The sequence below is a fragment of the Daphnia pulex genome, chromosome 5 (assembly GCF_021134715.1).
Source record: "Daphnia pulex isolate KAP4 chromosome 5, ASM2113471v1".
NCBI lineage: Eukaryota > Metazoa > Arthropoda > Branchiopoda > Diplostraca > Daphniidae > Daphnia > Daphnia pulex.
Genome location: NC_060021.1, coordinates 9,006,660 through 9,017,956, shown reverse-complemented (window position 1 = coordinate 9,017,956; position 11,297 = coordinate 9,006,660). Strand labels below are relative to the sequence as shown.

At 48.4% G+C, this 11,297-nt stretch overlaps 1 protein-coding gene across 1 annotated transcript; it reads right to left on the bottom strand.

The window, feature by feature from the left end:
* Positions 1–181: 181 nt before the first annotated feature.
* LOC124194307 (mucin-5AC-like) lies at positions 182–7,148 on the bottom strand. Its single transcript, XM_046588437.1, has 8 exons — positions 5,852–7,148; positions 5,419–5,709; positions 3,576–3,734; positions 2,950–3,498; positions 1,999–2,298; positions 1,828–1,915; positions 1,270–1,761; positions 182–714 (listed from the first exon to the last, which is right to left on the bottom strand). The coding sequence occupies exons 1-8, from the start codon at positions 6,668–6,670 to the stop codon at positions 491–493; spliced, it is 2,922 nt and encodes a 973-aa protein (XP_046444393.1). The 5' UTR covers positions 6,671–7,148; the 3' UTR covers positions 182–490.
* Between the last annotated feature and the right edge of the window lie 4,149 nt (positions 7,149–11,297).

Genomic DNA, 11,297 nt, shown 5'->3' with positions numbered 1-11,297 from the left:
ATTGTAACCGCAAAAACCAACGTTGTTTTGGTTTGAAAATATTTACGATCATACTAAGCTAACCGCCTTTAATAGTCCACTACTAAACCACAAATTACCACCAAAAAAGATTTACCGAAACTACAAATCACATGATTTTCCCGTAACCAACGAATATTCTGTTAATTAGTACACCATCAACGACTTGATGACCTCGGCTTTATTAATCGATTTTACTGTATACAAACATTTACAATCATTCTTTAATTTTTTTCTGGAGAAGAATTAAGTACGTATAAGAGTTGAAAAATGACAGACAAAAGGAACTTGTTTTCTGGATTCAGACCGATCCCAGACGAAAAGAAAGCAATCATTACATTTTTTATTATTTTGTTTTGAATTTGCACATTTTCCGTTTAAACATGAAATACATACACACACATGTATAATATATACTATGTTATAAATTTATTATAAATCCATGTAGAATTGACATTGAAAAATTGCGTATTTAGAGCGGTGAATGCTGTTGGTGCAGCAATTGTTCCAACTCATCTGCCGATCGAAGTAAAAATGCAGCAGATTCTCTATAACCCGTTACCAATTGGCGAACGGCTAAGATTTCTGCGGCGTTCAGTTTATGGGGTTGCAACGGTGAAGATCGGTTGGACAATCCGTTTGGTGGCCCCAAGATGGCGGGCGTTTGCCGGGATTTCGTGCTCAAGTCGGTCGGTCCTAATTTTGAAAGTATAAATTAATTTATTATTTCTTTTTTCCTATTTATCAATAACATATTTAACTTTCAAAATTATTTGAAATATTTTAGATTTCTTTAACTGAATTTGGCAAATCCTCAAGTCTAGTATTGACAACGCTGTCTCAACAAAAATACCGGCAAAAAATTTGCATATTTTCAGATTTCAGTTTTCATTTAATTTCAGTCTCGTGTTTTAGATCACTGGAGAAACAACGTGCACGAATTTCGTTTCTCTAAGTCATTAATTTTTAAAATAGGGAAAAACTTGAATCAATACTACGATTATTGTATGAGATATTACGTTTTGGAATGATCGATGAGATAAAAGTTTCCCACGTGAAATAATGATTCCCCATGTGTTCGAATTTGACCTCATGGAAGGTCGTTCAATGGTAACTACTTAATACTTTCATATCTTTTTAAATAATCTAAGTTTGAGTAACACATGAAAAACCAGCACACCTCAAATGTAAGTTTTCCATAAGTTGCATCAATGTTATCAAGTTTCACAAAATGATGCTGCGAATTTTTACCTTGATTGATTGGAACTGGTTGTGCATTTGTGCTGCTGTTGGATCTTTGGTAAGGTCCAAATGCTGGTCGGAATAAATTAGTGATCTGACCAGGAGATGCAGCAGTTGTCGAAGTTGGTGTTGTGGCTGTGCTGGATTGGGGACTGTGAACTGCTTCCGTAGGTTGTGGGTTTAAAGTTGTTGGGCTGTTTGCTAATCCTTCATTCGTAGTGGGTGGTGGTAATGGTTGGCTAATTGGTTCCAACCCAAGACGTAATCTTTTTGCATTTTGGTTTTCATTTTCACAGGCCTGGGCCAGAATTTGTTCGGCGACAACTGACGTCAAATGAGAGGGCATTGGTCGATTTGGAGACAGGAGACCACTACCAACACCACCAGCAGGAGTTCCAGGATCATCTCGGGTTCGCTTGTGACGCCTGCACGATTTCAAGTAAGTACGAATTCGTTTTCGCGCCCTTTCACCAAACTCTGGGAACTGACGTAAACACGAATCTAAAATAACAGAATGTCTATTAGATGTCGTAGATGTTGGTTAAATGGTTTTTATAAAATGCGTACCGATAATGGCCTGGATTTTCTCTCTGGGCTGCCGTGAAATGGGCACCATGCGGTCGAGGTTTTCATCGACGAATAACCGAACAAACATCTAAAAGAAAAACGAACGAAACAGCGTGTGTTAGAAGAAAGAATGTGGTGGGTAAATAATCTAAATATGTGCCAGCACGTTACATTGAAAGCTTTCAGTCGTTCGGGATCTTGGGTGTCGATTCTGTCGTCGACATCGTCGTCGTCTTCGTCATCCTCGTCTTTGACAGTTCCAGGGGAATGGTCGCCGTCACACATGGCGACGTCCGACGTCTTTGAAGACAAGTCCAATGTGATGGGATCGGTGGCGTTGGATGTCGTCATTCGATTCGGCGTAGAAGAATTCTGTTTGATCTCTTGCTGATCCATTTGGTATCCAGCTGTCATGCCTCGGGCTGGTAGGTGATGTTGACTAGATGCCCCTGCCGAGCTAAAGGACGATTCCTACAGTGAAGTAACAAAAAAAAGAACAATTGATTTTGGATATTTCCTTTTTTCTCTGTTAATCTGAAAGGGGGTTCCGCACTTTAGTGGCGGATAGCAAACCCCTATCGGGAAAGGTTCCAAGTTGTTTCCCCTTTTTTCCCCATCTCCGTTGTTTCCTTACGGCGCTACACACTCACGAAATCGATGAGACATTTTATTTTCTCTTTTTCCTTGAAACAACAAACAAGGAGTAGGGTAGAAGAAGAAGAAAAAAAAAACAAAAATCCCGGAGCTCTTTCCCTCCCGTTTCTTTTTCTGCCCGCACCCATCGTCGCTTTCTCACACATTTTTGAGAGAAATGAGACTGGCCCATTTTTTCGCTCAAGAAGTGTCCGGCGATGGAATCAAATCTCTCTTTGCCATCCGTTTCGAAATATGTTTTTTCTCTTTGGGGTTGCTGCCCCCACAATTTGGGATAGAGTTGGTATGGCGCAAGCGCTGCCGGATCGTTAAATTTTTGTTGTTTTTTTCTTTTTTGGAAACCGCGCCCTTTTAAAAACACAGGGGAGGAATGGGCGGCCCGACAACACTCCTTGTAAGGGTGGAGGGGGGAGCCGCTTTGACACACGATCAAATGTGGGAAAGTAGGTGGGAATATAATCAACTTACGGCTCGATCCAGTCCAAGAAGTTGCTGATGGGACACGCCGGCCAATGTTGCGCGTTTGAGGAGCGTGCTGGTCAACGGCAGACTCAGGTCGATGTTGTTTGTCGTCACTGCCAAACCCATAAGGAGCGAGGAACTAGGAGTAGGAGGGATGGGAGAGGCTTGGCCCAGCCCCAAGTATCTGAGCTGCTGCTGGGACCAACTGGAAGAAGAAGAGGTCGTCGTCGTCGAGGCATGGCGGCTGGACTGCGGCGGCGTCGGAGGGAGGTGGTGCGACGACTTGGCGGCGGCGGCGGAAGGAGCAGCAGCGGTGGCGGTGGTCACGTTGGCCGGAGTGTGCGGAGATGCCGGAGGAGTAGGTGACCCTGGCGAAACGCCTTGATTGGAAGGAAGGAGGCCGTTTGTGGCTGGCGACGCCACCGCTCCTGGGCCGATGGACGATGGCGGATTAACGACGGATGAGGCGCCGTTGCCGCGCCGTTGGCAATCGGCGCATTGCATCAGGAAACGTGTCACAGCCTCGCGCGGAAGGAAAGCGTAAATCTCGGTAATCTTTTTCAAACAACAAGGAAAATAGAAAAGATTAACTGGCAAGTTCTTTCGACGACGGCGGAAAGTCGTAAACTTACGGCGCGATAGGTCCGCTTCTGTCCTGCGTGTTTTCCCGTTGGCGGACGTCCGCCGCTGTTGCTCATAAACTCGACGTGTTCGCGGTAAATGATGTCGAAAAAGTCTTCGACGACGGCCACTTTTTTGTAGACGGGCCGATCTTCTCCCCCCATTTCGTCCTTTTTTTTTTTTTTTTAATTAAATAAATAAAGAAAAGAAGGTGAGTTTGGCGTTTGGTGGAGTAGATGGCGTTGACGGACGTGTTGGGAAAGGAGCCCCGGTCGGGCCCAGACACAAAGGAGAGGCAGAGACGGGTCGTGAGGAGAAGAAAGAGAAACCAGTTTGGGATGGATTGGGGTGGGCCCGTCGAAAAGAAAGAAAAAAAGAGGAGAGTGGGAGGGTATTGGGTTGTCGTCATGGCGACGGGAATCTGTGTGTGTGTGTGCGGGTGAACGAGCGAGAGAGCCGGGCAAGGGCAAAAACAAACACACGACGATGAGGAGGAGGAAAAAGGGAAAACGTTGCACGTCCCACGTCTGGGAGAGGCAACGAGCGAGCGACCCCAAAAAGGGAAGTAGATACTCGATCCCGCCCTGAATCTTGTTTGCTTCTTCTTCTTTTTCTTTCTTTTTCTTTCGTATCAACAGAAACGCCGAAAAGGAGCCAAGGAAAGAAAGAAAGAAAAGATATGATCATCGTCTGCCATAGAGTCGGTGAGTGAGTGCCACGCAACGAATGGGAACTGAAGAAGAAGAAGAAAAAAGGAACTGCCGGAATCGTCTGTCGTCTGCTCCAACCGTTAACGACTTTCGCCGCTCGTTAGGAGCCAGCCAGGAGCTCCTATTTTGCTCTTTTGTCTCCTCGAGATGGATGTGCCGTTTGATTCGCACCTCATTTTTTCTTTTTCTTTGGCGGAGGCAAATCAAAACGCGGACGACGACGGCGATGAGGTGGGGGGAATGCGGAAAAAAGAAACGGCAGGAACAACTTCCTGCCATTGTTTGTTTTGGTTGTTGGTGAGTTGAGTGTGCCGCGAATGATCAAAACGGGTTGAGAAGAAGTGGGAGTTGCAGTGGGGTGGCATCACCGTCGTCGTCGTCGTTCGGGATATAATGCACGACGACAAAAGAATGGAGGGAATAGAGAGAGAGAGAGGGGAGGAAAAAAGAAAAAAGCGGATGGCGGAGAATGAAGGGGGGAACGTTCCATCCGGCGGACGATGGCGGACGCGGGCGTCCCCTATTTGGCGCCACCACAGACAGTGGACATGGGGGAAACATAAGAGCAGTGGGGGGGGGACGAAGAGAGGGAGGATATATAACAAACAGCGTCGACCGTGACAGCAGCAGCCAGAGGGGGGAGAAACCGACCCCGACCACCTTTTTTTTATTTTTATTTTTTTCGTTTCTTTCTTTTCACCCGAAAGGACCTCCACCGGCCCCCACATCGATCCACTCCGGCCCCTGTCTGTCTCTTCTCCGGTTAGAAGAAGAAGGGAAAAAGGGGGAGGGCTGCTGCTGCTGTTACTTGCATTTGCTCTGATGGAGTGTCTTGTCTCTTCTCGGTCGTCGTCATCGGCTCCTCCTTCTTATTCCGCACCGGAGCAACGGCTCTCTCTCCCACCTCCCGTCTATACAAAGAACCCCACCACCACCCACCCACACGGCGTCAAGGCGTCCCCCCTTTCACCCAAAAGTCGCATCTCTTTTCTTCTTGTTTTTCTCGTTAACTTTCCACGTGCGTCCCGTATGGAAAGCGGACGGTGGTGGCGGTGGCGGCGGCGTCGCTTTTTCTCTTTTTGTTGGCGAAAGTTATCGGAGAGAGACGGGCAATTGGGTGGTGGTTTTTTGTTGTTATTTTTACCTTTGCGGTGCTGGTGACGACGTAGAGTTCGTCGTGTGACGGGTCGTTGGTTGCAGACAGCGGCTCAGCCGCCGACGACATGAGGTCCGATGAAATGGATGAGGAAGGAGAGGAGGAGGAGGAGTCTGAGTTGCCAGCAGTTGCACCGAGACGGAAACCTTTGGCTCGGACCCAGAAACGGAATTTAGACGAGTCGGCCCCGTTCGATCGGTCCTCGCCCCTCAAAATCCTGGCGATCCGCTCCGATTTGCGCCGTGAAATTGTCTTGGTCTTGGCCGCATCCCCGTACGTCTGCAACAACAACAACAACAACCGGAAAAAGAAGAAAAAAAAGAAGAACATTTAGATGATGACGGGACCCTGGATGGAATTCTGGGTCATTCGTGTGCAAAGCGACGGAAACGAAGAAAAAGAGAAAAGCCAAAAAACGGACCTGCATGACCCAAGGCTGGAAAGCTTCTTTCATTTGTTGTCGGCGAATGGACGCGGCGGCTGATGTTACCGCAACCATCACGGCCGCCGCCGCCGTCGCCGCTTCATCGCTGTTGTTGTTATCCCGTCTGGTGGCAGCAGCCGAAGAAGAAGAAGAAAGAGAAGGAGGAGCCTCTTTGACTGGATGTCGGCTGATGACGGCCAGTTTCTGTTCCGGCTTGCTGTTGGCTCTGCTGCTACTATTCTTACTGCTGCTGTTGTTGAGGCGTTGCTGAAAGGGTCCGGCAGAAGGTGGAGGAGGTGGGCTGCTGTTATTGTTATCGGCGGCAGGTGGAAACACGGTCACCGGAAAGCCATTAGCGACCTGCTGCTGCTGCTGGAGGAGTAGCAACGAGGTTTTTCTGTTTTTGGATGGCGTCGGCTGGTCGTGGTCCGCTGGTCCGGTTCCATCTGACAAGGAAGAAGGGGGGCCGATGACCGTCGCTGGTGAAAGGTTTTTGTTCTCCTTTTTGATCATCATCATCTTTTTCTTTTTCTTGAAGGAAATGATCTCCTCGTCCCAATCCTCAGTGGCCGGATCGTCCTCCTCGGCCCGTCGCAGCATTTTGACCAGCTCGTCGTCCGTCTGCAGGTCGTCCTCCACTTTGATCAGGTCGTCCAATACGGCGGCGGTGGCGGTGACTAGCGAATGGTGGCGCGGAGGCGGCGGCGGATGACGTCCCGTTTTGAGACGAGTCGATCGAACGGGCGACGATGAGACGCCCGTCGATTCCCGCCCTCGTTTCCGGTTGTTGGTCGTCGTCGCTGTTTGACTCCGCATTTTTTCACAGTTTTTTTCTCAAAATTCACACACACACAATCAATCGATAATCGAAAAAAGACACTGACAGTCAACTGGACACATCAACAAGTTCCCTGTGCACTGGGCACATTCGCACGCGGAAAAAACCAACACGCAGAGCACAAACGGATGTTGTTGAATTTTTAATTCCGCCGTCGTCTAATAATTTCTTGTCGTCTGTTCCAAACTCTTTTTTTCCAGTTTCTCCACAGACACACACACACACACAAAGAGACAGACACACACACAGACGGCCGTGAGAGAGAGAGAGGGGAGTGAGTGAGTCAAGTCCGGCTTGTTGTTGAGAAGTGGCCGATAGTGGAACTGGTGGAACCGTGTATATAGCCCAGCCAAAGGAGAGAGAGAGGGGGGGTTACTGCCTCCTCCTTTTTCCCCTCTCCACTCGACAGTCGGAGATAGACGACGGCCCACACACACATCCACCCAGTCCTCCCTTCTCTCTCCCCCCCACTCTTTGGAGCTCAAAGTGGGAGGCAACGCTGCCGCCACTATATCCTCTAGACTCCGGCAGCAGCAGCTCCTAGTACTTTTCTCCTCTTCTCTCCATAGAGCGGCGGATCCTATACCCTCCTCCCTCTTTATATACCCAGAGACACAATCCGCCAAAAGAGAGAGAGACGCCGCCAGCAGCAGCAGCTCTCTCAACTCCGTGGCCGCCGGACGTGATAAAACCTCTCCTTCCCTTCCCCCCCCCCTCCTCTACACACACAAAGAGCGTGGCCCCTTCCTTTTTTTTTCTCTCTTATATTTATATGTAGGAGCGAGGCAGAGCCCCCAAAGGAAACGGATTCCCGAATGGGACAGAGTTTCCTATACAAGACGGAGGCAAAGAAGTCCAGGAGGCGGCAGCTAACGGGCGCCAACCCACACGAACGAACGAACGAACGGGTGGGAGAAAAGAGGGAGAGGAGAAAAAAGGAGCCAGAGAAATAGAAAGAAAAAACTAACCAACCTCCCACTTTTTTTTTGTCTGTGTGCCTTCAAAGTCGGTGGCGTCGTCGTCGTTGCGGGAGGGTGGAGGGGGGGGACTCTCGTTTCATTTCCGTCGAACGAAAAAAAAAGTCCCTCCTACGTCGTCGCCGCTCGTTCGGTGTGGCACATACAAAAAGAGAGAAGATATGAACTTACCTTCTGTTCTCTGCTGCTGCTGCTGCCAGTTGAGCGGAGAGCCCCTATTCTTGATCCTCCCCTATTCCACCTCTTTAGATATTTTATTCTTTTCTTTCCCCCCTCTACTTGGCGATATGGGGGAGAGACGTTGGGTCTCTCATCAACTGACTCGGTCCTCCCTTTTTTTTGTTGTTGTCCTCCATTTTCTTTTCTCTCGACGCGGAGAGAGAAAAAGACAAAGTTGAAGCGTTCAACTTAACAGACGCCTTTTTTATTCTTGATGTCGTGGGCAGCGGCCTGTGCATTCCCGTCATCGGGGTCGTCGAGGCCAAGAGACGGACAGACGTCAGACCTGTCCACTCTTTTCCCATCTTTTCGTGGCGGCCCTTTTTATTATTTTCACGCAGACACAAGAAAGAAAGAGAAAAAAAAGTCCGGGTCCAATCTAACGGGCCGACCCGTCACAAGAGAGAAAAAAAAAATAGGAGGAAAACGACCGGGAGAGAGAAGAAGGGAGGGAGGCCCCCTGGAGCGACAGCGGGTGATACATTTCCAGTGGGGCGCGTCGGTCGGTCGGTCGTCTATTTGGCGTCGCGTCTTTTCTCTTTTTTTTTCCCCCCTCACGCGTTCAATCCACCCACCCACCCACAACTGCGCCGCCCGCCCACGGGTGTGTTTGCCCGTCTCTTTTATTTTTTTCTCTTTTTCCAACGAAAGAACAAAAAAAAAAAAATGGATTTTCACGATTTTTCTTTTCACCTTGCCAGACTCTCCTTTCTCTGCCATTATTTTTTAAAAAACCCCAAAGAAAGCCCCCAAAAAAGACACTGACGGAGATTTTTCTAGTGGAAATGATTCGCCAGTCATTTCGTCGTAGGTCGCAATAAATGGCGTCCTCGTCGATGCCGCCCACTCACCTGCAGCAGTTGCAATCCGATCCCCCTGCTCGCACCGACTGCTCAACTTTTGAACTTTATTAAAGAGCGCCCCTCTCGTATAAGAGAGTCTTAATTCTATTATTAGACTCTCTCTCTGCGACCGCCGACTTTTTAATCATTTTTCTTGTTTTTCTTATTGGAATGAAGAGAAAGAAGCCAGTGGGTACAGACGTCAAATTTCATTTTCTTGCGTCTTCTTTGTGTGTGTGTGTGTGTGTCGGACAGCTCGAATGCAAGTGCAGCAGCATGTCGTGCATGGCTGGCCTGATGGTATGCAAATGCTATGCAGACGAGCAAAAATTAAGGCCAACTGTTGATATGGGCGGCGGTGCTGGATGCGGGTTCTCCCTCTCTACTTCTCATTTTCCATGGAAGAAAAGTATAGACAGAAAGAAAAGTCACTACCACTACCACCAGCGAGTGAGCGAGCGTAAGGTATTGGGTCCTGTCTATTTGCCCCGGTCCCAAACCGGGGGCCGCCGCCGCCATCGTGCGCGCCCCGCTCCTTTTTTCTTCTTCTTCTTTTCTCTCCCATTTCCCTCCCAGCTGACAAAAACAAAAACAACATCGGTCGTATGCGGTCAATCCCTGAAGCGCCGCCTTTTGGCCAGCCAGCAGTATATACGTCCTATATCTCTCTTTTTCTTTCTTTCTCTTTTTTCTTTTTTTCAGCTAGCTGAGACGGACACACAATGTTTGCCCGTCTGTGTACCCCGGCCAGCGCGCGTGTGTGTGTGTACATGGTTTGATTATGGGCCAAGACTCGACTGACTGACTCGTCGACACAATATCCAATGAAATGATGAGCTTGTTTCGTTATTTTTCTGCTCTTGTTGTTTTTGTTTTTTTTTGTTGGGGGAAATTGTGACCGGCTCGTACGGGGCAGCAGTCGGGGCACACACGAAACCCACCAGCGGTTGTCGTGCGGTTTTCACATGGAGGGGCCGCCCCAAAACAAGAAAGGAAAAGAAAAAAAAAGGAAAACAAGACACAAATAATAATCATGACGATAATAATAATGGAAGAAGAAGAAGGGGGGCCGTTCTCTCTCTCTCTCCTTTTCTTTCTTTCTTTTACTTGGCCGGCCTTTTCTTTTCTTGATGATCAAATTCAGTGGCTGCGAGGGAGGGGAGAAAATTGTTATCATCGAGTCAAGTCACAAGGTAAAAAGAAGAAAAGAAAAAAGGAGATTGAGAGAGAGCAGCAGCAGCTCAGTGATGGCCCCCACAGCCGCAATAACAAGGAAAGGCTCAGCCGACATCTGGTCCGTCTCCTATTTTCCCTTCTCTCTCTCTCTCTCTCTCTCGGTGGGTGGCCCAGCTCGGACAGCAGACAGGCAAACCGAAAGGAGAGAGAAGAAGAAGAGAGTGTGGTTGCTGTTGTTGTTGTTGTGTGGAATAGAAGAAGAAGAGAGAGAGAGAACAAGGTTGTTGTTGGGTTTGGTGGACGGCCCGTGTTGGCGCCCCCACCACCACCACGCCACAACACGCAGCCAAAGAATCGAAATTGTTTTCTCCTTTTTCTGTTTGTTTGTTTGGCCGTTGGATCGAGTTGACACCAGCGATTCGACGATTCTCGTTTGGCCGCGTTCAACGAACTTTGTGCCCACACAAAGTTTTCTCCCATTTGGTTTGTTCTTGTTTTCTTTTTCTTGGGGTCTCTCCTGTCTCAATTCATTGGCGAAGGGAAGCGGACAAGAGAAAAAGTCTGGCGCGTCTTTTTCATCTGTGACCGCATGAAACGGACACGGGTCGTCCTCCCCCCCTCCCAAAAGGGAGTCGGAGGATTTAAGCTTCTTTTCTTTCTTTCTTTCTTTCTGGTTGAGGGACTGTTAAATATTTGAAGTGCGTCTGTCTGTCTGTGTGGAGGAGACGGGGGGAAAAAGGAGAAGGAATAGAGAGAAAAGAGAAAAATAAAATAAAAATGTCTTCTTCTTCTTCTTCTTTCTCTTTTTGTACACCCAGTAAAGCATCTTTTATATTTATGTAGAGCTGTGCTCCATCGTGCAGCACAGACGGCCCGCACACTATTATGTGTGCATGCAGCGCACTAAAGCATTGGCAGGAGCAGCAGCAGCAGCCTAGGAGATATATACCGTCCCGAGTTGTTTGCCATTGGCTGTCAGAGCTCCGGCACGTACGTTCTCACGCACACAAAGAAAAAGAAGAAAATCTACCCCACAGCGGAACGCGCTATACACCCACACCCGTCGTCGTCGTCGTCCCGATATATCCACACAACAACAACATGGGCCAGCAGCACAGGGGAGTTAAGTCACACACAGCAAACGGTTTCCCTGTACACCATTTCTCTCTCCCCCCATTCTCCTTCCAGTATATATCAGCCAGCACGTTCTCCTTTTTCTCCCTCCTTGTACATTGCGCCAGGAGTGAGCGGAGTAGAAGAAGAAGGGGCCGTTCTTTCTCTCTTGTCGCAATAACCCAATTTTCCCTTCTTTTCTAGCGTTGGTAGCCCCGGTGATGGTTTCCTCGGTGTACGTTGGTGGCTGCTGCTGGAGCTTTTTTAGAAAACGGGAG

Bases quoted from the DNA above. Each gene is read 5' to 3' on its own strand.
- LOC124194307 (XM_046588437.1), bottom strand. From the start codon at position 6,670: ATGCGGAGTCAAACAGCGACGACGACCAACAACCGGAAACGAGGGCGG. The intron at 1,916-1,998 runs GTAACGTGCTGG...TTTTTCTTTTAG, and splicing joins AACGACTGAAAGCTTTCAAT to ATGTTTGTTCGGTTATTCGT. The intron at 715-1,269 runs GTAAAAATTCGC...TTTCAAAATTAG, and splicing joins ACCAGTTCCAATCAATCAAG to GACCGACCGACTTGAGCACG.